Source organism: Papaver somniferum, chromosome 10 (assembly GCF_003573695.1).
Source record: "Papaver somniferum cultivar HN1 chromosome 10, ASM357369v1, whole genome shotgun sequence".
Classification (NCBI taxonomy): domain Eukaryota; kingdom Viridiplantae; phylum Streptophyta; class Magnoliopsida; order Ranunculales; family Papaveraceae; genus Papaver; species Papaver somniferum.
The window spans coordinates 59,220,672-59,244,587 of record NC_039367.1 but is presented as its reverse complement, the minus strand read 5'-3'; the positions used below and the strand labels follow the sequence as shown (position 1 = coordinate 59,244,587).

General features: G+C 39.1%; 1 protein-coding gene across 6 annotated transcripts; it reads left to right on the top strand.

The window, feature by feature from the left end:
- Window positions 1-12,082: 12,082 nt before the first annotated feature.
- On the top strand, window positions 12,083-20,911 carry LOC113317588. 6 transcript variants are annotated; one of them, XM_026565750.1, is made up of 8 exons: window positions 12,083-13,303; window positions 14,223-14,283; window positions 16,942-17,954; window positions 18,037-18,138; window positions 18,225-19,295; window positions 19,370-19,676; window positions 19,752-20,369; window positions 20,455-20,911. In XM_026565750.1, the coding sequence occupies exons 3-8, from the start codon at window positions 16,947-16,949 to the stop codon at window positions 20,526-20,528; spliced, it is 3,180 nt and encodes a 1,059-aa protein (XP_026421535.1). In that variant the 5' UTR covers window positions 12,083-13,303; window positions 14,223-14,283; window positions 16,942-16,946; the 3' UTR covers window positions 20,529-20,911. The 6 variants fall into 6 exon arrangements, with proteins under 6 accessions (XP_026421535.1, XP_026421536.1, XP_026421537.1 ...); XM_026565751.1 differs by lacking the exons at window positions 12,083-13,303; window positions 14,223-14,283 and adding an exon at window positions 16,276-16,550; XM_026565752.1 differs by lacking the exons at window positions 12,083-13,303; window positions 14,223-14,283 and having other exon boundaries at window positions 16,276-17,954; window positions 18,291-19,295.
- The last annotated feature ends 3,005 nt before the right edge of the window (window positions 20,912-23,916 follow it).

The following is a 23,916-nucleotide window of genomic DNA, read 5'->3' as shown; positions in this document are numbered from 1 at the left end:
AAAAAAATTCAGAGAGAGAATTTGTAGAGGGAGATTAATGTTTTCTGAATTTTTCTCAATCAAATCAATCAAAATGGCTGGTGATGATGATCAACACAGACGAAAGGGTAAAGCCCCCATGACTGAAGAGCAACTATTGAAAGAGTTAGAAGAGAAAGAAAGACGTGAAAGGCTATCAGCCACTATGCAGATGATTGGGCAGATGACCAAGGATTATCTGGAGAAGGTACACAAGAGAGTAAATGACTTGTTATATGATATTGAAGTCCCTCTACTCTTGGAAGAGATGCATGCTGCAGTGGACGTAATCAAAGCAGAAGAGAAACCAGTTGAAAAACCGGTACAAATTTTGCAAAACAAGCGTCGTTTTGATCTTTTCAAAGATGAAGAAGAGGAGGAAAAGTTATGGGAAGTGCATGCTAAAAAGATGAGGTTGGCTGAAAGGGCAGTAATGAAGAAAGAAAATGACAGTGATGCTTCCGAAGATGAAGAGCCTGCTGCTTTTTTTTGGGTATCGAAGTGATACAGAATATGCTCTAAGAGTGAAGATTGAGGATTTTCGCGAAGATAAGAGATTTGGGATTAACGATGCAGTGTTGGCCCAAAAGACCGATTCCGAAGCGGATGATGCAGATGAAGACGAGGAGGAAGAGTGGTTTGATGAGGAGCAAAAGGGGTCTGGCGAGGAAGAAGAGGGGTCTGATGATGAGGAAGAGGGGTCTGGAGAGGAAGAAGAGGGGTCTGATGATGAGGAAGAGGGGTCTGATGAGGAGGAAGATGAATCTGATGAGGAGGAAGATGAATCTGATGATTCTGATTCCGAGTGATGGGTATGACAATGAGTAAACCTTATCGAGATTTGAATTCTTCTGTAGAGAGATGGTGGATTTTTGGGTAAGTGCTCGAATGGAAATGATGATATAATCTTAATAAATAGCTATTATCAAAGTACAGAGAAGAATTCGAATGGAGAGGGGTCTAATGCAAATGGTAAGTCAATGAATCATGTTTTCTTTTTTGGTTCTGGCAATGGAGACTGAAAATGCAGGGGAATGTTATGTTTATTTTGCTTTTTTCTTTTTCTTTTTGATATTTAGATTTTTTTGTGGGTAAGATGGTGAAATACTTGTAAATGGGTATGTTTAAGTTTATGAACATGTAAATGTTGCTCAACACTGAATGAACATAACGGTTGTAACTTTTTTAAATGCAATATAATGAAGTCAACTTATTTATATTGTCCAATGATTATGCGTCGATAATGTTGGAGATGCAGGGTGTATTCTATAAACTAAAACTATAATCAAAGAAATGGATCATGTACAAGACTAAGATTTATTGAAAACAAATGCATACTGACAACAAGTCACTTTTAGTGTTTTTCTATCCAGTCTAATTCACTTGATAGAGAGGCATATACAAACCTAGTCTTAATCTATAATCTGGCAAAGGGACAAATTACGAACATCCATATATGTTTGATCTTTATATCTTCTGTCAAATACATGACTAACAATAATTGGATTGCGTTGGTTGCGTCGTATTCGACTTGCACATAAATGACATGAACACTACTTGGTGGAGCTTTATGCACACCTAATTTAATTCTACAATTTGACAGTAAATACAAATCACAGTGACTCCTGAGATGTTGCTTCTCAAAACAGAATACAAGCTTTATTCACCAATGCTGACATCATACAACCAAATATTATGTCTGAGTTTAAGATCATCTGACAACTGACATATAAAACTACTTGGTGGAGTATTAAATCATGCAATTGAGATGTTCATAATCACCAATACATTCTCAAAATAGGATACAATTCACAACAACATAATAAACATAAAATCTGAAAGATAGAGATGTTCATAATCACCATCAGAAATTGTACCATTCAAAATCAGTAGTGTGTAGCCTACAATTTGTAAAATCATTAAACCCCCAAATGAATGAATGAGAAATACCTTAGATGAAGATGACCAAGATTTGCATTTCCAAAATTATGAATCACTATCAATACTTCTACGAGAGATCGATTAAACTTAAATCTAGGCCTGAATCGATCTTTCACAGAAGAATCAATTGATTCATTGTTGTTGATGAAGTTTTCTACAGATGAATCTCCAAGAAACCCCCAAATGAATCTTACATGAAGATAACCCAGATTTGCATTTCCAAGATTATGAATCAGTGTCGATACTTCTATGAGAGATTGATTGAACTTAAATCTATCCTTAAATCGATGTTTCACAGAAGAGTTGATCGACATTTTCCTGTGTATAAGCTAACTGCCTTATACAAAGCTACCTCACAATAACAGGTATCTGAAAATCACTGAGAAAAAAGAAAAAAAAATTAATTAGGACTACATGAGAATTATAGCAATGTAATCATGGGCCACCAAAAAAGCAATAAAAATCATCTAGTGTATCTTTACCTTGTAAGTCCCCTTAATTGAAGTAGAAACCTATGATATCATGGCAGTTGGTTTCCTTCTTGTATGCCCATCATACTAAGCCTCACACTCTCGCACCCGATATCCAAATTTATGGAAGCCTTGGTTAATACTTTCACCTGCAAGGAATCCAGAACATGAAATAGATATAATGAAGACACTTCCATATTTGAATGTTATTCCAATTTCATAAGATAAACAAAGGGTGATACCAATTTCTGTTGAAGCATAATGTAACGAAGCAGAATAAATAATGTGCAGGGTAACTAGGGCAAACAATTATAACTAAAAAGATCGGCCCATTAAATATGTTGATGCCAAGTTTGATATAACTAAGAAGATTGATCCATTGAAACGAAGAAGTGACTCTAATACACATAGGACTACACTTATTTAGTGCCCATAAAGTGCTTCTATCCTAGAGAAAGGTTGTCACTGAAGTGCATGATCCTGATACATTAACCTATATTTCTCAATCCATCTCATTCTTGTACCTTGATAAGAGTTCAGACCACCTTTCAGAGTTCTCTGTTTGAAAATGATTTTAAGAGAAAAACAAATGCACTAATTAACAAATCGAGACCCGCCTTAATTTATAATCCTAATCAAATACCATCAATTCAACATGTTTAGACTAAAAAATTGCAGCCATTTGTCTAAACCATCAACTTTCTTTGATGAAAAAGGGAAAAGAAAAATTAATGAGAAATCAACAATAATGGACCACAGTTCATATTAGTATAGCAAAGAAGGTTTACCGGAATGGTGATCACTATCCGTTGGTATTAACTCATGAATCAGCACCAGCAGAACACGCGAAGTGTCTTTGCAGAGGAAGTGAACCTGCACATGTAAAAAGCATTCACCAAACAATTACTTATCGTTTTTTAAAGGAATCCAATACAATTCAAAAATTTCAATAATAATCACTCAGTGAGAAATGAGAGCCTAATAACTATGCGGGAAATTATTTGATGCCCCAGTTTTGGGTCATCCTTCCACAAAAACCTGAACAACTTTGGGTTTACACATGAAAGTAGAAACCTGCAAAATGAAAATATAACCCTCGGAAAATGTAAAAGTTATACCAAATTATCATACGCGACCCATTAATCTTACCTCAAATTGTTCTTCAATCAGAATTTTTTTACCCAAATCTGAAGTTTGCAATCTTCGATTAGAAAAAATTAATTGGGATCTCCTGAAAAAATGGTTGATGATTCTATGCAAAGTAATCATCGTGGAATTAATTCAATGAATTCACCCAGTCTTCGATTAGAAAGCAGAGGACGAACTTGGTGATGGTGGTGGTGGTTCGTTCAATTCACCCAACTTTGAATTTAGGGTTACAGGTTAGAGAAGATTGAATATTCAATCAACCAAATCCAAACTCTGTAGTCTAAGTCGTAATTGGATGATGGAGATTTTAGGGTGTGAAATTGATGAAGATGAAACTGGATTTCGACGAAAAAGAAAGGATTCGAGAGAGATTTCTGCTGCTGTTCGTTTGGGAGAAAGAATAGATTATGTCTCAGGCGCTGTTGACATAGTGTTGGTAGTTTCCCATGCTAGCTGCAGTTCAAGATATGGCCCATCTGTTAACTAATTAAAATTAAATAAATATACACAATTGTGCAGGGACCTATTATGTTTGTCCAATTTTTGATTTTAATTTTTGGTCAGGGACTTGAGATATGGCATGATAAATGAGCCAAACCATGCTGAAGTTCAAGATATGTCCCGTCTGTTCTGATTAATCAAATCAACATATTGCAGTACACCAACGTCACATAATTCCTGTCAACAGGTGATGGCTCTTACAGATCTGCAAACGCGTAAACCCTGATAAACCGTGCATGATCAACAAGTGCTGGAGTCTATGAATTTTACAAAAAATTAATTATGATTGTAGTAATAATGTAGTAGGAAAAATTGCGTCTGAGATTCAATAAGGAAGGACTATTTTTTTAAATAAGGAAGGAAAACTTTTAATTTTAACAAGTGTACTATCTCATTGACATGAATGCTTAACGTGTCAGGATATTTAGACATTTCTTTAGGGTTTCAGCAAGATTATAGGCGTCTAATTAGAACTGACAATCAGTAGTCTAATCCTAGAATCCTAATGCAATATTTTTCTGTTGGGTCTCGCAAAATCAGCAAAATCGCACTTTCCATATATCACCTTGATTTTCGTTTGTTATATTCATGGTAAACATAACCCACCCACTATATTTAGATTTGCATACTAGATATTTATAGAAAAAAATAATATATTTAGCTAGATTTGGATCCTAGAAATAAGAAATTAGATACCTCGTTCATAAGTAAAAGAACCAAGGAATTGAGAGGATGAGTTCTAATTAGAAATGTGTTGTTCCTGCCAATGGTCTTGTTAATAATTATCCTCCTCCTCCGAAGGGATTTGCTTCATGGGATGACTTTGTGGAAAGCATTGGTGATATACTAGAAGAGTATGTCGATGAAGAACGGGAATTAGTTCATATTAAGAAAATGATCCATGTTGAAGATGATCCTCCTCCTAAGGGTTTTTCTTCTTGGGATGCATTTGAGAAAAGCTATGGTGAACATTTGGATAATGATTATAATGAATAAGAACATGGGAAGCAACCAAGACAAGCAAATTTATGGCTGAGCACTCGGCATAGACTAAATTCAATTTTTTTACATTATTTTTAGAATGCTAATTTTGTTTGTGTAAGAAAAATTATGTAGCAGTCAAAGGCCTACTATTCAATTGTGCTCTCAATTCTGATTTTTTTTTTTTGGTTAAGTTTGTCAGATTTGGCATTGTAATTTATGAAAAATTTGGATATATTTTTCAACTCTGATACAAGACTCGGTACATATTCATGATCCTATTACTTTAACAGCAAAGCCATAGCAAAATCATGGTTAACCCTAACTCTTCAGATCCAAATCTCTAAGCCAAGCCCCCTTAAATATATTACTAGTTCATTCTGTTTTATCAAAATATTGATACTCCAACATATGAACAATGGACAGAAATTAAACAACATATGCACTTGGAATCTAAACAAAATATTGCATCCGTAAATATTAAACATTCACAAAAAATAAACTTACAAGCAGCTTTACAAACAGACTAATTAAACATCAAAAAACAACAACATAAGATACACTAATAACAAAAATAATAATAATAATATATATATATAACTAAACAAAAGATGATGGATCAAGATGTGATTCAATACCATTCTTGCATAGCAGAACCATGAAAACAGAGGACTAGATCAGTTAGAATCCCCTTCTTCTTCACTGCTGTTGTTGACAATCGTAACCACATCTTTGTATGTCCAATCATCATCATCATCATCAACATCATCGTCTTCATCTTCATCCTCAAGCGCTGGCCCAAACCAAAAGAAGTGTTCTGGATCATCTAAATCATCATCATCATCCTCAGAATCATACTCATCATCCTCTTCATCGTCCTCCTCTTCTTCATCGTCAGAAACATCATAATCATCATCCTCTTCATGATCTCCAAAACAAGGAACAACCTTGCAACCAAAATAACCAACAATCTCGTTGTCTTCATCATCAAGATGAAGAAATCGGAAGGAAGTTACTACTATAACAGTCATTTTGTCTGGTTTGATACTAAAACTTTCAGTTTTTGATACTAAAACCCTAGGTTCAGTTTAAAGAGAGACTTGTTAAACAAAAAGCCGAGTAGTAGTACTCTCCTAGTCTCCCTTGCTCGTGTTTTATACCGTGACACACCTTTTTACTTTACGATTCAACCTCTAGCTTAGCCACGTACAAGCATGATAACTTGGCTAGTGAAAAAGTATAGCTTTGGAAAATAAATAAATACAGTATAATATAAAATAGAAAATTGGGTGGAAAATTAACATCAAGAAATTTAACTTGGAAAAAATATAAATTGGTTTACAAGCTCGTCCAAGAGTGACATCGGTAAAAATGGAAAATTAACATTAAGAAATTTGTCTCGGTGGAAATACTCCCCGGAAACTTAGATTTGGACGAAAAATTCTTGCTAAGATCGTGACATCGAAATAAATAAAAATTGGTTTAGAAGCTCGTCCAAGAGTGACATCGGTAAAAATTAAAAATTACCATAGATCGTGACATCGAAATATAAATTGGTTTACAAGCTCGTCCATGAGTGACATCGGTAAAAATATAAAATTAAATCAATTTATCTCGGTGATCTCCGGAAACTTAGATTTGGATGAAATATACTTGCTAAGATATGTTGACATCGAAATTAAAATCAGGGGTTTAGAAGCTCGTCCAAGAGTGACACTGGTAAAAATAGAAAATTACCATCAATCAATTTATATTGGTGGAGATATGATAGAAACTTAGATTTGGACGATAATCACTTGCTAAGATCGTGACATCGAAATAAAAAATGGTTTACAAGCTCGTTCAAGAGTGACATCGGAAAAAATGGAAAATTACCATCAATCAATTCATCTTGGTGGAAATACTCTCGGAAACTTAGATTTGGATGAACTATACTCTCTATGATCGTGACATCGAAATAAAAATTGGTTTAGCTGAATAAGCCATGTCCAAGAGTGACATTGGTAAAAAAACTTGGATATCGAGTCTTGTCGACGAAGCCAATCATAGTCGTTCATGAATTCATAATGCCGACCAATCAAATAAACTAGTTACACCTGATAACCTAAGATCCCCAAACATCCTTGCCAATATTATCAGCTGATCGGTCCGATACGACCAATAATGCGATATTATCGGATATTCATATGTATGTATCACTGATATTTCATGTTTCGTCCAGATTAAAGGCACAAACATGATAAAATCCTATATTATCGGCCAGTACTTTAAAAAATAAATACTGATCGATTATTTTAATACAAATTTAATTGTAAGAGCTAGCTATAATTGCTTCTAAGAATATGAATTCGCATTTTAATCAAAAAAAATTGCACCAAAAAGCATTTATGATCTTCCAAGGCACTAGCTAGTACTATATTATTAATTTATTAGTTTGCTTTTAAGAATATGTGAATTGGGAGTAAAATAGTGCAATGTAGTTGACTAAGTAGTAAAGAAAAGATACTACTATATATCTAAGGCTACTATATATCTAAGGCACTAGTAACAAAGGAATTAGCTAGTACAATAATAAGTACTCCAGTTTAGATGCTAAGCAGTAAACATGATAGATATTAAGCAGTAAACAACAACAACAACAACAACAACAAAAATCGAAAATATCTTGAAGGGAAATCAAATTTCAAAAACGGTAGTGAGGCACAAAGCTTTTCATGCTCTTAACGACATGGAGGATGACGGTTCTATCAAAGACATGTCAATAAAATTAAGCAAGGTTCTTGAGATTGTCTCAAGTGCTCCATCATGTGACAATTCTGTTAAAGGGGTTTCTGATAATATCAACAAGGAGACATTGGTGACTTATCAAAAGAGAAACTTAAAAAAGAGTAAAGCTAGGAAAGCCGGCAAAGCTAGCAAACAAGGAGTGGTTAATTCCCAGGCTTCTATAATCACCACTAGAAAGCAAGTTGCGGCAAAGGCTTTGAATTCTAGTAAAGGTGTGCCAGAACCACAAGTAGGTATTAAAGTGAATGTCGAGGTTGAGAATGATCTTCCTTTAAGCCAGGAAGAAGTAATCACTTCTGTTTCGCTTCCCATGGTTCCTCCCTGCGTGGAATCACTCAATAGTTTTTAAAGTCTCGGAAAGGAAGAAGTTACTACATCTCAGGCTTTGTCAGATTCGAAGGTAAGCAGCTATAAACCATCTTCTTCTGCGCCAGTTCCAGAACCGATTAAAAGAGTTAGCTCAAAATCCAAAGCTACAGGGTTGTTTCCGAACGACGCGCTTGACTCAAACTTAAAAGGTATGTCAATTTCGATAAAAGAGCCTAATAAGATTTCTGCAACATGCCTCATTGAGTCTCTCTCAGTGATGGGCTTCAGTTTTCCTTCAGCTAAAGAAGATCGTCAAGAAATGTTTAAAAGTCTTGATGACAATTACAAGGAACTAGTGGAGACATAATTTTGTTACACCATCTGGTGCTCTTTTTTGTTGTTTATTTTTGTTTTGATCTTTTGCGCTTTTTTTAGTTGTAATCACCTGCACACGGCTTGTGTGTTCTTCAATATTATCTTTGCCGAGTAAAGGAAAAAAAGGTTTGGGACAAGGGTTTCGTTTGCCTACCCTAACTTGTTTGGTACTAAAGGGTTCTGCACTAAAGGCTTGGTGGTTGTTATTGTAGTACTGGATGCGTTGTTAGGGAAAAAAACGGTTTAGTCCAAAAATGCGTCAAAAAATATAGATTAGTCCATCCCGAGTTAATTAGGTACAATTTAGTCCAAAAGTTATTTAAAATATGGAAAATACACATATACCCTTCCTAATTTACAATTTAGTCCAAATATTAACATTTTAGTCCAGTTTTACATAATATATATAAAAAAAACAATTTATCTTTCGAACCGTTTGTCCAAAATTCACAAACTTTATATATTCGGAAAACTCTTTCCGAGAGCTACAAAAAGAGTACTCATATCACTATATAATTCTCATTTTTTAAAAAACTTAGTTTACACTGGTGTACAAACATGTACACATCTACAAAAATCCAGAAAATCCATAAAAAAGACAAGATGCACCAGTTTGTACACCATATACAACTTGAGTCGTCCATTTATAACGTTACCCATATTAAATAAACATAACATGTAAACTCAAATGGATATGAACCATTAACCTCCGCAAACCTTGTGATAGGCTTGGGCGCTCTACCATTTTGAGCTTATGAGTGACATAAATCATTACTATGAAAGTAACTTACCAAGTGCCAGCTCTTGATCTTCTTTAGTTTCCTCAGACATATCGGTGCCTTCCAATGATATTCCACCAGATGGAATAGACTGATGGTCAATCCCTTGTTGGCGGGTCAGCTTGTCCCCAATAAATAACACGACTAGTCGATAACCGTTGGTGGCCGGGCCTGAACAGCGGCTCGCTGGACTAAGACGGAGCGGCTGTTCCGGACTGGACACCTTCGTCCTGGTGGTATGTACAAGGTAGGGGAGTATAAGGAAGTGGATTAAACCTAATAAGCGGAGAAACGAGACGGATGCCGAAAGGCTACGCCACCAATTATGAAAATCCACGACGGTAGCGTTGGTTGAGTGAAGAGTGCCCCCCTTGGATTGGCTATCTGCCTTGGCGCTACGGTGGTCGGGCCACATCCGGCGGGATTTCGGTCTACGACACTCACGGTCTTTCCAGGAAAGCTTAACTCACCGCCCACAGACGGCTAATCACCGCCCGATAAAACCCAAACCCAATGAACATAAGGGAAAAACGGGTCATTTACGTCAGGAATAGACTGATGGTCGTTCAGTGACATTGCGAGTGCTTTCTCTAGCAATGCAGTGTCATCATTCTGTTACCATATTAAGAAGAAAAAGAAGAAAAAAATGTCAGATAAATATCAACATACTGTCATAATAAATTAAGTAGAAAATCTGCAGGCAACAGTTGTGCAAATTTCCAAGGATCAAGAATAACCTTAAGGGACTTGTGTTTTCTACACTAAGATTTTTGTGACAAGACAAAAAAGATTATCTAAAAACGATATGAATATACAACAGTGGATCCTAGAGAGTGCACGGAGAAAATGCAGTTAAATCAGTGCCGGATATAACAAGACGCACCGCAAGAACGACTTTACGAAACTAATAAAGTACTGTTACAGAAGCATATGGAAATTAAAAGGGTGCGGAGCGAAAATTACCTCAAAATTTTTACACAATTTAAGGAATTCGTGTTGTTTCCTAAAATTTTGAAGAAGCTAAACTCTAAGCTACTCTAACAAGACATGGTAGTTCCAACTATAATCACGGAGATGTGGACCTCAAGGATATAATATCCTCATTTTTTAATATCATGTAATTCCTATTCACAGTAAGAAAATCAGATGATACAAATATCAAAAGCATGAGACCTACCATCAAATCGCCTGTATTAGCTCCATCAGACATAGTGCCAGCGTTTTCAGTCATAGTTGTATCATGTGATTGAGCGCTAAAAGCATCCCTGTTTTTGAGCTCGATCGAATCAGTCACGGATTGAGCGTCTTAAAAGTAGCATGACCGGCCATTTTTGGGTAATCGTTTGAGGACTCTATGGTCGAGCCGTCACTTGGTCGATCGCTTCCCGTGGAGGAGGGATGGCCGGTTATCACAATGATACTTTGCTAGTTTTCAAAAAATAAATCTACACCATCCAACTAGGCTAGCGAAGTTGGATGGACGAGATGATTTGCGGCAGTTGTATACTGCCATTGACGCATCTGTGACTACTTGTTTTCCCGTAATCTACGTAATGTATACATCTCTGAGGATCTGATACTAAGCAGTATTGATACCTCTGTTGAACTGATAATGCTAAGTAATAAATGATATCTAAGATCGCAATAATAACGAAGAACACAAATATAATGTAAAAGCTTCTAAGTTATCATGAGACACAAGAGATTACGTGGTTCGACATTTTTCTACGTCCACGGGGTAATGAGTGATTGTTTTGTATTAAGTTTGAGATGGTTACAAAGATCTTAAATGCTTCCAAAAGTAATAGAGAGAACTCAAGTGGAAGTAAATACTTAAGTTCTAAACATTAAAGAGGTATAAGCTTAAGACTAGATCTTCTCTCCTAGATATTGGATGCCCTTAGTTTGTTGGTGAGGCTTGGTATTTATATCCCCTCTTGCTCCAGGTATATCTTTGCTGCCTCTGGGTCCATCGTCTGCTGATATAACTTTCGTACGAATGGTACCTTCGTCCACCGCGTACCCTCTCCAGTTGTATTTCGCCACCTCAGCTGGTCCACGTTCCTTCGGGAACTACCCAACCTTAGTACAAGTTGTACCTTCGTTCACCGCCAGCTTCCGCCAATCGGGTTCTGCCACGCCTTCTCTCTCCACGTGCCTTGATTCATGCGTGTAGATAAGAGATTTGAGCATTTAATGCTGATTAGATGCGTCATCTACCTCTGTCCCCTCGCCAGCTGCCTCTTTGTATACTAGGCTTTTACCATTCTTATCTTGACCGTTTAGACCTTCTTTCTTGGGATGAGATAAATTATATCTGCGGAGGTATCCTTTGCTACTTAGGCTTCTCAGTTCAGCGAAGACTACACAGTTGAATATATATGTGCGGCCACTAAGATCGTGACACGTGCTCCTGATAAGCACGCTAGTGCGACACTTTTATAACCATATTTATACTAGTTAGGTCTTGATAGTTCGCTAATAATTATATTTTAGAGCTTTTACAGGAGATACAAGAAATTTCGTTCACCCGGAAAATAAATGGCGTAGGAGCTAATTTGGCACTTGCGATTTGCGTTGCCAAAGGAGTAAGAACTTATGGGATGCACCGCGCTGCCATTTCATAGTCAGAGATATCAATTCACAAATCAAAGAATTGTCTATGTTCCGTCAAGCATGTGAGCGGCACGAGTGGGTCTAAGAAGAACAGAAGTCGTGGCTGCTTATGCACCACATTTTCTTAACATCATCTTCTCGTCTTTGTCAAAGAAATGAAACATTCATTTCTCACTCGAGAAGCAGAGCAACAGCAAAACAGATCTGTGAGGTTCTAAAATGGAAATGGAAATGAAAATGGGTTTTGACCTAATTTTGGTGGAACTAATTAATTGCAGGAAGGGGATCGAGTATAGCCAGAAATCTTCCATGAAGTGATGTCTGTTGTTGGTGCTATAAGTACTGATTAGACAAATCTAAATTTTGGGGGTTTTCTTATTCAAGGTTGGGCTTAATTGGTAGTTGTTCTTGCGAACTAAAATTGAATCCAAACAGAAGATTAACTTGGTGCTACCAATCATTTAATGGAAGAAGTAAACTGAACTGGAGATAAGTTCCATGGGTTTTGTTCGTGATGGAAGTAAGTGGTTTTGCAGACGTGATTGAAGATGACAGCAAGACAAAGAAAGGGATTTTGGCATCTGGCATCGACTGAAATTGGGTTACTGGATGTGCGAAATTGGGAAGGAGTGAAGTGTTTTAATGGATGATTCAATTGATTGCAGTTGGTAGTGGTGATGGATTTCCTCTACCAGTATGAAGAGAAGGAACTGATGATATTCGGTGATTCAAATTAGTGTTGATGCCATCGATTCGTGGTTTTGTACGAGAAGATCAAGCAACGGATTTTGGGGGTTTTGGCATCAATTGAAATTGAGTCTTGTTATGGGTGAAATTGGTGTTTGCTGGTCTGAGTACACAGTGGTGATGAGAAGTTCAGAGTACAGGGAAATTGAGTCGTGTTTTGGTTGATTCGAAGTAGATGCAATTCTCAAAATGGTGGTTGTATGGGAAACTTGGATTGGATTAAATGGGTGTCCTGAGGTTAAATGAAATTGAGATTTGTTCTTGAGCTGAAACACGATGGACAGTTACTGGTGGCTGTTACAGTTTTGGGAAGACAACTCACGATGGCAATAAAGACGAGATCGATTATTTTGAAGGTTCATTTCAGTGAAGTATATTGACTGCAGTCGGCGAGAGCATCAAGTACTAACCAGTGTTAGTGGAGTTGGTGCTATAGACATGGGTCTGGTGCTTGAGAAAATGTCGCAATGGAAACAAACAGGTGAAGTTGGAGCCTATATGGACAGAGACCAAGATGTGGTTGACAGTGGCTGGAATTTACTGATGGCCTGCATTTGGAGTCGCGTTCTGGTGGTTGGATTGGGCTTTTCTCTCATAAATAGGAAGCACCACATATACAAGGGGACGCAGGTGATCAGGGAAGAACGAGGGTTTGCTATTCTGCTATTTTGCTTTCTTCGTATGCTTAGCTTAATACCGTCTTTATCATTTTTGAATGGATTTTAAGAAAATCATGTCTAGCTAAATCTATTTTTAGGGTGAAGGATGAACTTGTAGGTTAATATTACTTGTGTTTTAAACAATGGTTTCAAAAATAAAAGTTTAATCGTAATGTTTGTGTTTCTCAAAATTGGATTGTTTGTTTAATGAGTTTTTCATGTCTTATGCCATGTATATTTCATAGTTGAATTCTTGAACAATATCCATATGGAACCTTGGTGATATATGATTTATGGTAATTCCTTGACTATGTATGCCATGTATGCCTAGTACTTTGGATTTCTATCTTTAGGTTGAGAACAAACATATCCTCTTGATAATTCTTGTCTATAATTCTTAATTGAAAATATCTTCCGTGTTTCAATAGTTAGGTTTGCTATTGTACATGAGTGAATTAGAGACCTTTGTGAGAGACATAAGTGAAACCTAACCTACAACGAATTCCGTAGCCCTAATACTTCTATATCCTTGATTACAATTTCTTATAAATTTGCTTTATCCTACTTGTTACCTTATTTTCTTAGTACAACAATCTTTGAAATATTGCATCTTGATTAGTTAGTTCTTGATATTGATTATTAATAGTTATCACACTCTTTGAGGGAACGAACCGTGCTTGCTATTGTGTGCAATTTGGACACCGTGCACTTGCGGTAAAACAAAGTCGGTCTACCGACCCATCAATTTTTTGGCGCCGCTGTCGGGGAGTGGTTGCAAAATACTCTCTTATTGATATCATCAATTTTCTAGTCATAGTTTCTGTACATAGTGTATTTTTATTTTTATTTTCTTTTAGTTCTTTTTAAGTAGTTTTTCTGATTTTGTTTAGGTACCTTATTGAGTTTTATTCTCTCGGAAACCGGCAGAAAAGCTCGCTAAGTTTTTGCAAGGTGAGTCTGTACAAACTTCTGCATCTTGTTTGCTTGTGCAGTATCTACTAAGTGGTTAGGATAGAGAACAGTTTGATCGTCTTGTTAGAGTTAACCCTTTATACATGACGGAAACAAATGATGAGGGTACGAACCCTCCGCCTAAAAGTTTGAGAGACTATATGTTCCCAACTAGAGTCTCTCAACTTTCTTGTATTGTTTTGCCTATCACCACAACAACTAGAGAGTGGATTTGATACAACTGGAGTATCACTAGAGAGTGAGATTCAATAGAGACTATGAACTCAAAAAACATACACAAATAATGGATGAGCGAATCACTAGAGAGTGAGATTAATCGTTGGAACACAGATGCCTTCGTTTCATAAGATGTATAAGTAAAATGTAAAACTGTGTCTAAACTCATGTTTGTGAGAAAAACACGGTGGGCGCCAAACTGTGACTACTCGTTTTCCCTTAGTCTACGTAATGTATACAACTCTGAGGATCCGATACTAAGCAGTATTGATACCTCTGTTGAACTGATAATGCTAAGTAATAAATGATATCTAAGATCGTAATAATAACGAATAGTCACAAACTTCTGTTGAACTGATAATGATATCTAAGATCGTAAATGATATCTAAGGTGAGTATGTACAAACTTCTGCATCTTGTTTGCTTGTGCAGTATCTACTAAGTGGTTAGGATAGAGAACAGTTTGATCGTCTTGTTAGAGTTAACCCTTTATACATGACGGAAACAAATGATGAGGGTACGAACCCTCCGCCTAAAAGTTTGAGAGACTATATGTTCCCAACTAGAGTCTCTCAACTTTCTTGTATTGTTTTGCCTATCACCACAGCAACTAGAGAGTGGATTTGATACAACTGGAGTATCACTAGAGAGTGAGATTCAATAGAGACTATGAACTCAAAAAACATACACAAATAATGGATGAGCGAATCACTAGAGAGTGAGATTAATTGTTGGAACACAGATGCCTTCGTTTCATAAGATGTATAAGTAAAATGTAAAACTGTGTCTAAACTCATGTTTGTGAGAAAAACACGGTGGGCGCCAAACTGTGACTACTCGTTTTCCCTTAGTCTACGTAATGTATACAACTCTGAGGATCCGATACTAAGCAGTATTGATACCTCTGTTGAATTGATAATGCTAAGTAATAAATGATATCTAAGATCGTAATAATAACGAATAACACAAATATAATGTAAAAGCTTCTAAGTTATCACACGACAAAAGAGATTACGTGGTTCGACATTTGTCTACGTCCACGGGGTAATGAGTGATTGTTTTGTATTAAGTTTGAGGTGGTTACAAAGATCTTAAATGCTTCCCAAAGTAATAGAGAGAACTCAAGTGGAAGTAAATACTTAAGTTCTAAACATTAAAGAGGTATAAGCTTAAGACTATATCTTCTCTCCTAGATATTGGATGCCCTTAGTTTGTTGGTGAGGCTTGGAATTTATAGCCCCTCTTGCTCTAGGTATATCTTTGCTGCCTCTGAGTCCATCGTCTGCTGATATACCTTTCGTACCAATGGTACTTTCTTCCACCACGTACGTTCTCCAGTTGTATTTCGCCACCTCAGCTGGCCCACGTTCCTTCGGGAACTACCCAACCTTAGTACAAGCGGGTTCTGCCACGCCTTCTCTCTCCACGTGCCTGATTCATGCGTGTAGATAAGAGATTTGAGCATTTAATGCTGATTAGATGCGTCATCTACCTCTGTCCCCTCTCCAGCTGCCTCTTTGTATACTAGGATTTTACCATTCTTATCTTGACCGTTTGGGCCTTGTTTCTTGGGATGAGATAAAGTAGATCTGCGGAGGTATCCTTTGCTACTTAGGCTTCTCAGTTCAGCGAAGGCTACACAGTTGAATATATGTGCGGCCACTAAGATCGTGACATGTGCTCCACAGAATATTGGTATTCACAGTTTTCCCCTTTTCTTTCATACTCTAACGTCTGGTAGAAGTGGAAGAAAACTTCCGTTACGCCGCCATTTTTGCACGTACCGATTGGGTGGTCCCCACGTGTCCTTTCATGCAATAACTTCCCCTTGAATTTCGGGACATCCAAATTTTTGGATTCTCCAGCCGCCTATAAGAAGGAAACAAAGAGAAGGAGTTTTTATTAATTCCCTTTCTCATTCTTCTTCGAACTGTCGCCCTCCATCTCTTTCATTGAGATTCTTTCGCTGTCAACTGCTCTTTCTCTCCTTCGATCTTTCGAGTGCTTTGGCTTCACAGTTGATCGTGCAAGTAAGTGATGCTCGTCTCTTTAGTGTTGATTATCTTCATATCGTGCCATGTGTCTTCTTCTTTGATTAGGGTATTACTGATGTTGCGATTAATATCTGCATGTGAGAGTTTTTGATCTCTTTTAATTACTTGCGCTATAATGGAACTTAGGTTTCACTCCATTTTGATTTTTGATGATAATTCTGCCATGATCGTTCCTTTCCTGCAATTTTTCTTTTCGTGATGTATGATATTCATTTTTTGCCCTATGGTGTGTTCAAACCGTTCCTTTGGTTGGTTTAGTGAAACCCATGCCCAAAAGTATGTCGGTTTTTGCCCCTTTCTGCTTTTGGAATGAACTGTGATTTTCCTCTGCCATTGTTGATGGAGATGTTCTTCCTGATGGTGTTAGGTATCATGAGGCTTCCAAAGAAACCTACGCGTAAGGGTCCGAAGATATCTTCGTCGACTGATCCCCCTCCGAGAATGGATCATCCTGATGCTACACCATCTCCTCCTCCTAAGGACTCTGAGGTGCCTGCTGGTACTGAGGTGGCTACGGTTGCTGAGGGGGTTGCGTATCATGATGTTGAAGAAGTTGTTTTTGAAGACGTTCCGCCTCCTCCTCCTCACTATGAGCTTCAGAGGCTCCAACTGCGTGACAAGGACAGCTGTGCTCATCTGTCTATTGCTGAGAATACCAAGTATTTTCGCCTCCATAAATTCGAGATTTCCTTCGTCAATGGACCTGATGTTCTCACTGAGCCTCTCATCCGGGATTTTCCTTATGATGAGAATAACCTCCTCATTAGCGTTGGCCAATTGGCCGCAGGTATGCTCCTCCCTTTGTTTAGTAGAAAGGATCCCTTCTACTATGATGTTTTGTCTTCGAGGGATGAACCGGCAAACAAGACTCAGGTTAGAGGAGTTATGCAATATACTGGTAATTGTCGGCGTGCCCTTCACGAAAGCTGGTACCATAGCAAGGGAAAAACAACCCTGGAGTCTTATGATCACTTTGCTGAGGGGAGATCTAAGCGGGAGGATTATACCCCTGCCAACTTCAATGCTACGTATGCTGATGCTATTCAGAAGAGTAATCTTCTTCCTTGGAGTGTTGGTCCTCGTCGTATCCATGTTACTGCTAGGCAGATTAGGGAAGGTAATAGCCTTCGCTTGCTGGAGGAGATTGATAAGACTGGTTTGACTACCATCCCCAATTCTGCTAGGCTGTCTTTGCCAAAGTCTGATCGCATTCGTCTTGATCACGATGATTGTTGGGCTCGTACTCCTCTTCGTGTGGTTGGTCCTTGGGCTTATGGTTTTACCACCGCGGATCCCTCAGTTCCTCGTTCAGCTCGTTCTTTGCCCGAGAAGTATGATAGGTATCGGCCTTGGATTTTTAATCCTGCCCCTTCCCATGAGGTACCTTCGTTTTTGATATCTTCGTTCGCTTTGATATCTTTGTCTGCTTTGATACCTTTGTTCTGAAAGTTTTCTTTTGCAGTCTGCCCCTGCTTCTTCTGCTGAGACTGCTCCAGGTTCTGCTGGTAATTTTGTGGCCACAAGGACTAGGAAGAGAAAGGCTTTGGTTAAAACGCTTGCGGAGGTAAGGATCATTATCATACCTTTGTGCTTGTAAGTTCCTTAATACCTTGCCCCTGATTCTTAGCTGACGCATGTGTTTTTTTATAGTCTTTCCTGAAAAAGGGTAAGTTGAAGACCGTCATTGATCTTAATGTTTTGGATGATGATCCTAAGGATGTCGGTGAGGTACCAGGTGACGAAGACATGGAGGATATCGAGGATACTGGCCTCAGCCCTCATTTGGATGATATCGAGGAGGATTTTTCCAAAGATAACCCTAGTCCCGTCCGAGCTACCTCAGTTGAGGGTGAGAACCTTCTTGTTGGTTTTGGTGCTCAGTTGGTAGAGTCCGTTAGTGTTCAAGACTCTGCACCTACGCTGTCCTTGAAGATGCCTTCGTTTTCTGCTCCTAGCAAGGATTTGCCCGTTACTTCCGTCGCTGCTGGAACTGCTGTTGTGGCTTCTAAAAGTCTGTCTTCGTCTCCTGCTACCTCCCTTCAATCAAGTGGTTTGGTTTCTAAGGTTGTTACCCCCACGGTGAGGGTTGGTAGCTCAGATTCGCAGCAGAAGAAGAAGGTTGTGATTTCACTAACTATCTTCTCCTTCAATGCTGCTCCTGCTTCACTAGGGAGTGCTCAGTCTGTCTCTATTGCCCCCATTAGCAAAGTTGTTGGACCCCCACCTTTGTCACCAGATTGGACCGTACTGGGTAATCTTCCTTCTGCCGGTGACATGGATTTGGGCGGCTCTCAAGATCCTCTTTCTGTTCCTAGCTCATCCATCATGCCATCTCTTCGTCGTGGTGAGGGTTTAGCATTCGTGCCCCTTGCTCGTGTTCAAACAAACGAGGGAGATGCCGCTGAATCTAGCCAAGGTAGGTTGCTGGAGAGCTTGAGCTTAGGTAGTTCTGATGACGCTATTCTTGAGGATATCCTACGAGATTCCAAGGGTCTCTTTTCTGTTGGAGTTGATCATCATCATCTTGGTAGTTCTTTCGAGATAGCTTCGCAGCTGGACGTGTTATCTGCCCAGTATAGTGCTGCCAAAGACTTTTTCTTTGACCCTGATTGTCTCCGCTCCAGTCAGAGCTTTGGTGAGATCCGTATGGGTAGCATCCAGGAGATAGAGGATTTCATGGATACCTACGCCAACTTTCTCCCTCGTCTTTCAGCGTTCTCAGTAAGTGATTCTTACCTTATCGTTTTTCTTCTTAATTTGATCCTTCGTCCGTCCTTATACTCATTTGTTTGCAGCTTTGCAAGCAGATCGATGTTGGTTATACCTTATTCAAAGTTTATAGGTCTAAGTGCACTCATTTGAGTGCCCTGTTGGAACGTGCTCGTCAAGAGTATTCTCTTGATGTTGCTCAGCAGCCTTCGTCGGGTGATGCTACTTCTGCTGCTAAGATATCTTCATTGGAGGATGATCTGGGGAAAACTCAGAGGTCTCTGGAAGCTTGTTTATTGTCTCTTGAGAGAGCTAATAATGCTGCTAAGGTTGCCGAGGATGGTCGCAAAGCTGCTGATACTGCCTTAGCTGCTGAGTCCTCTAAATCCATAGGTTCGTTTCTTTTTCTCCTTAGCTTTTTTCTTTACTTTATGGTTGCATAGTCCTAAGACAACCTTCATCTGCCAGCCGGCAGCTCTAGTGAACTTAGATGTCTCCAAGATCAAGTGGCCAAGTTAACCTCCGACGTCTGGTATTATCAAAAGAAGTCTGATATGTTGATGAACGTAATTGTTCATAATGAGGCCCAATTTCCCTTTGAGTCCGCCCATAATGCAGGCTTAGTGAAGCAGATGGCTTCGCTTCGTAAGGAGTGTGACGAAGCTTTTAGCTGGAAGGAGAGTCTTATTTTAAAGAGAAAGGAAGATATTACCTTAGTCGAGAAACGTCTTTCAGCCCAAGAAATTATTCATAAGAAATATCATGTCGATTTTGAAGATGCTTGTGCTTCCTTAGCTAAGGTTACTGCGGAGCGTAATGTATTAACTTCTGAGGTCCGTTCTCTTAAGAAAAAACTTGTTGATGCCAGCTCCGTGCCTTCTTCCATGTCTCATGCATCCTTAGTAAAAAGGTTTGAAGAGTTAGAGAATGTGTACCAAGCTTTATCCTCTAAGAATGTTTCGCTCCGGATAGATGTTGATGATCTTCGGACGGAAAGGGATACCCTCGTGGAAGACCTTGACGCGACTGAGGTGGATCTTGTTGAGGCTCAACATTGTTTAGAAGAGTCCCTTAGCCATGCCGGAGGTAGCTTAGGATAATTATTTTTTCCATAGAATTCTTTGCATCTTTAGCTGTTTTTTCTCGCTGCTGATACCCTTCGTATCCGCAGGTTTCAAGAGCAGTTGGTGGGTGCAAATGCCAAGAGGGTCAGATATATCAGTTGGAAATATATCGCCAGTTTGATGTTGCTGCTAAGTTTAAAGCCGAGGCACTTCAGTAAGCTAATGATCAGCTTAACGCTCAGATCATGGAGCTCCATCAGAAATCGGCTTCGGACATAGAGGCGCAAGCTTCTCAAATGAAAGTGCAGCTCGAGCGTTCTGCCATTGATTACATTAATGATGCTTTTGCGGAGGCTGAGCTCCAAGCTGAGGGTGTTGTCTTCCCTCGTCTTCCTTACCCATGATTATGTTATGTTGACTTTATTTTCAACTGAACTCCTTTGTTGTATTATGCCCCCAGATGAGGGGCCTTTGTTGTCTCCTTTCCTTGAAACAATGCTTCGTTACTTTCTGAACCTTTGTCATCTGCAACTTTTGAGATTTGTTAGTTTTATTTTGGTAGTACTATTATGGTACCTTTGTTATTATATATAGACATATTTGTGTCTAATTATTTGCACATTCGATTTATCACAAGGTGCTAAGGTGTTTTTAACCTTTGGTGGAACATTCATCATCCTACGTAAGTATCCTTTGGCCAGAAGGTACCGTGGTGGCGAGGGTTCCTATGTGGGTAATAATTTTCCTGTAACCCTACGCGTTCAGCGCGATGGATGCTTTACTTCGACAAGGTATCTCTCTTTGTGGGATATATTGCTTACTATTTGCCTTTTAGTGGGATTCATTTGCCCTTAGGATCCGAGATTGACATATGCGCAGTTATGCCGTGCCTTACCTCATCGTCAATTCTGGCGGAGGGTGTTTATTCTAAGCTAATTTGTATTTAGTCAACATGCACTTTTTCTTAGCAAAAAGTTTCTTTCATTGATTAGTTAGGTTGATAATACCTTTGATCATGGATAGAACATGGTGGGCCATTGCCCCTTCCCTTCTTCTCCTGAGTAATAACCATTCTCTTACGGGTAATACTTCTTTAGGTACATTGCATTCCAAGGGTGTTGCAATACTTCTCCTTTGAGATTCCTTAGGTAGTATGAACCCTTTCCGGCAATATCGTGTATAATGTAGGGTCCGTCCCATGTAGGAGCTAGCTTTCCCCACTCTTTCTTCCTTTGATATGGTGGTATTTGACGTAGTACGTATTCTTCAACCACAAATTTTCTAAGAATTAACCGTTTGTTGTATTCACGAGCCAACCTTCGTTCGTAGTTCACCATTCTTTGTAAAGCTACTTCTCGCCTTTCTTCAAGGTCATCAAGCTTTTCCAGCATAAGATCTGTTGTCAGATTCTTTTCCCATGCCTCTGTCTTTGTCGTTGGCAGTATTATCTCCGTTGGGATGACTGCTTCGGCTCCGTAGGTTAGCAAGAACGGAGTTTCTCCGTGGCTGCCCTTCTTGTAGTGTGGTAGACCCATAGGACATTGTGCAGCTGTTCACACCATCTTTTCTTGTATGCCCCCAGCTTCTTTTTTAAGTTCATTGCTATCGTCTTATTAGTGGCCTCCGCTTGTCGATTGCTCTTAGGATATATTGGAGTAAACTTGTTTTCTGAATGTTGAAGGCGTTAAAGAGCATGTCTATGTTCTTTCCTTCCAACTGTTTTCCATCGTCAGAGACTATGGCGGCTGGTATCCCGAACCTGCAAATGATTTGCTCGAACAAAAATTTAAAGACATATGTGTCTCTAATTCTTGCCAAAGCCCTTGCTTCCACCCATTTGGTGAAATAATCCGTAGATACGATAAGGTATCTTATTTTTGATGTCCCCTCTATCAAGGGTCCAACAATGTCAACTCCCCATTTGGCGAATGGCCATGGGCTGATGACCGAGTTAAGCTCCGTTGCTGGTGCTTTAATCTTCCTGTCATAGCGTTGGCATCTTTCGCAACGCCTTGCTACGTTCTTTGCATCTTCGTCCATGCTTAGCCAATAATATCCTTGCATTTTGGATTTGATTGCCAAAGACCTTCTTCCGCTATGATTGCTAGCTTCTCCGCTGTGTATATCATGCAGTATTCTTCTACCTTCGTCTTGTGAGAGGCACCGCATCAAAGGTCCAAGAAATGACCTTCTATACAATATTCCGTCTCGTAGGTTGTACATTGCTGCCTTTGACTCGAGTTTTCGGGCTTCTTTGACGTCTGCGGGTAAGGTACCTTTGTCAAGGTACTGGTGAATTGGAATTCTCCAATCGTCCTCAGCTTCGTCCTCGTTGCTTCGTCTGACATGGTTGATCTTTGTCAGACTCGTCGGCTTCGTTATTGGTTCTTCCATTCCTTCATCTTCTTTTTCTTTTTCTCTGCTTCCCTCATGGCCCTGGTATGGACGTCTAAGGTTTCCTCGGTGGCGGAGGTTAGTCCTTTATCGAAGGTTCATAAATTCTCCAATTTGGACCGAGGTAGTGTTTCTGTCCCTCAGCATTGATGATATAAATGCTAAGGCATCTGCGTGTCTGTTGTCTTTTCGGCAGACATGTCTGAATGTGACCTTGTTGATCTTTGACGCATCCTGTGCTAGCTTTAGGTACGAGGATAGTATGGATCCAGAGTTTGGTATTTAAGCTCTATTTTCTAATGACCAATTGCGAGTCACTAGTCAAACGAACATCTGATAAGCCCTTGTGCTAGGCGTAGGCCGTGTATGACTTCATATTCCGTGATGTTGTTAGTGTATTGTTCGAATTCTAACCTGAATGCATAGATGAGTCGGTCTCCGGTAGGGGTTGTTATTACGATCCCTATACCTGCACCTTCTCCGTTGGAGGAGCCATCTACGAATATCTCCCACCTTCGTGAGTTTTGTGGTTCCAAGAGGTCTTCTGGTTCCGGCTTTTCTTCCTCCATTCCTGGGATGTCGTCTATCTCTCTGCTTCGTCATTCAAGGTAGGTCCGCCAAGAAGTCTGCTAAGATTTGTGATTTCTCCGCTTTCCTGGTTTCGAAGATTATGTGAAACTGTTTGATCATGGCATTCCATTTTGCCACTCTTCCAATCTTCTCCGTGCTGTCGAGGATTTGACTTATTTGAGCCTTTGTGAAAACTCGGATGGTGTGTGCATCGAAATATATCCTTAGCTTTGTGTTGCCACTACTAAGGCATATATGAGTTGTTCCACCTTGGTGTAGTTACGCTCCGCTGAACTGAGTGTCTTGTGATGTAGTATACAGGCTTTTCTCCTTGCCCTTGGTCTCGTACCAATACTGCGCTCACAGCGTAGCTTGTTGTTTCTAGGTATAGGGTGAGTATTTCACCTGGCTCCGGTTTCTGCAGGATGGGTACTGATACTAAGTACTCTTTGATCTTGTGCAAAGCTTGTTCGCACTCTTCGGTCCATGTAAACCTGCTTCCTTTCCTTAGTGTGTCAAAAAATGCTTTGCATTTATCTGACGACCTTGATATGAATCTTCCCATGGAAGCTAAAATTCCATTTAGCTTTTGTACTCCTTTTAGA

What these genes read in the sequence shown, in the direction of transcription:
- LOC113317588 (XM_026565748.1), top strand. Translation starts at nt 16,884, where the DNA reads ATGAACTGTGATTTTCCTCTGCCATTGTTGATGGAGATGTTCTTCCTG. An exon ending in ATCCTGCCCCTTCCCATGAG is followed by an intron (nt 17,955 to 18,036) that starts GTACCTTCGTTT and finishes TTTCTTTTGCAG; the next exon opens with TCTGCCCCTGCTTCTTCTGC. An exon ending in TGAGTCCTCTAAATCCATAG is followed by an intron (nt 19,677 to 19,751) that starts GTTCGTTTCTTT and finishes TTCATCTGCCAG; the next exon opens with CCGGCAGCTCTAGTGAACTT.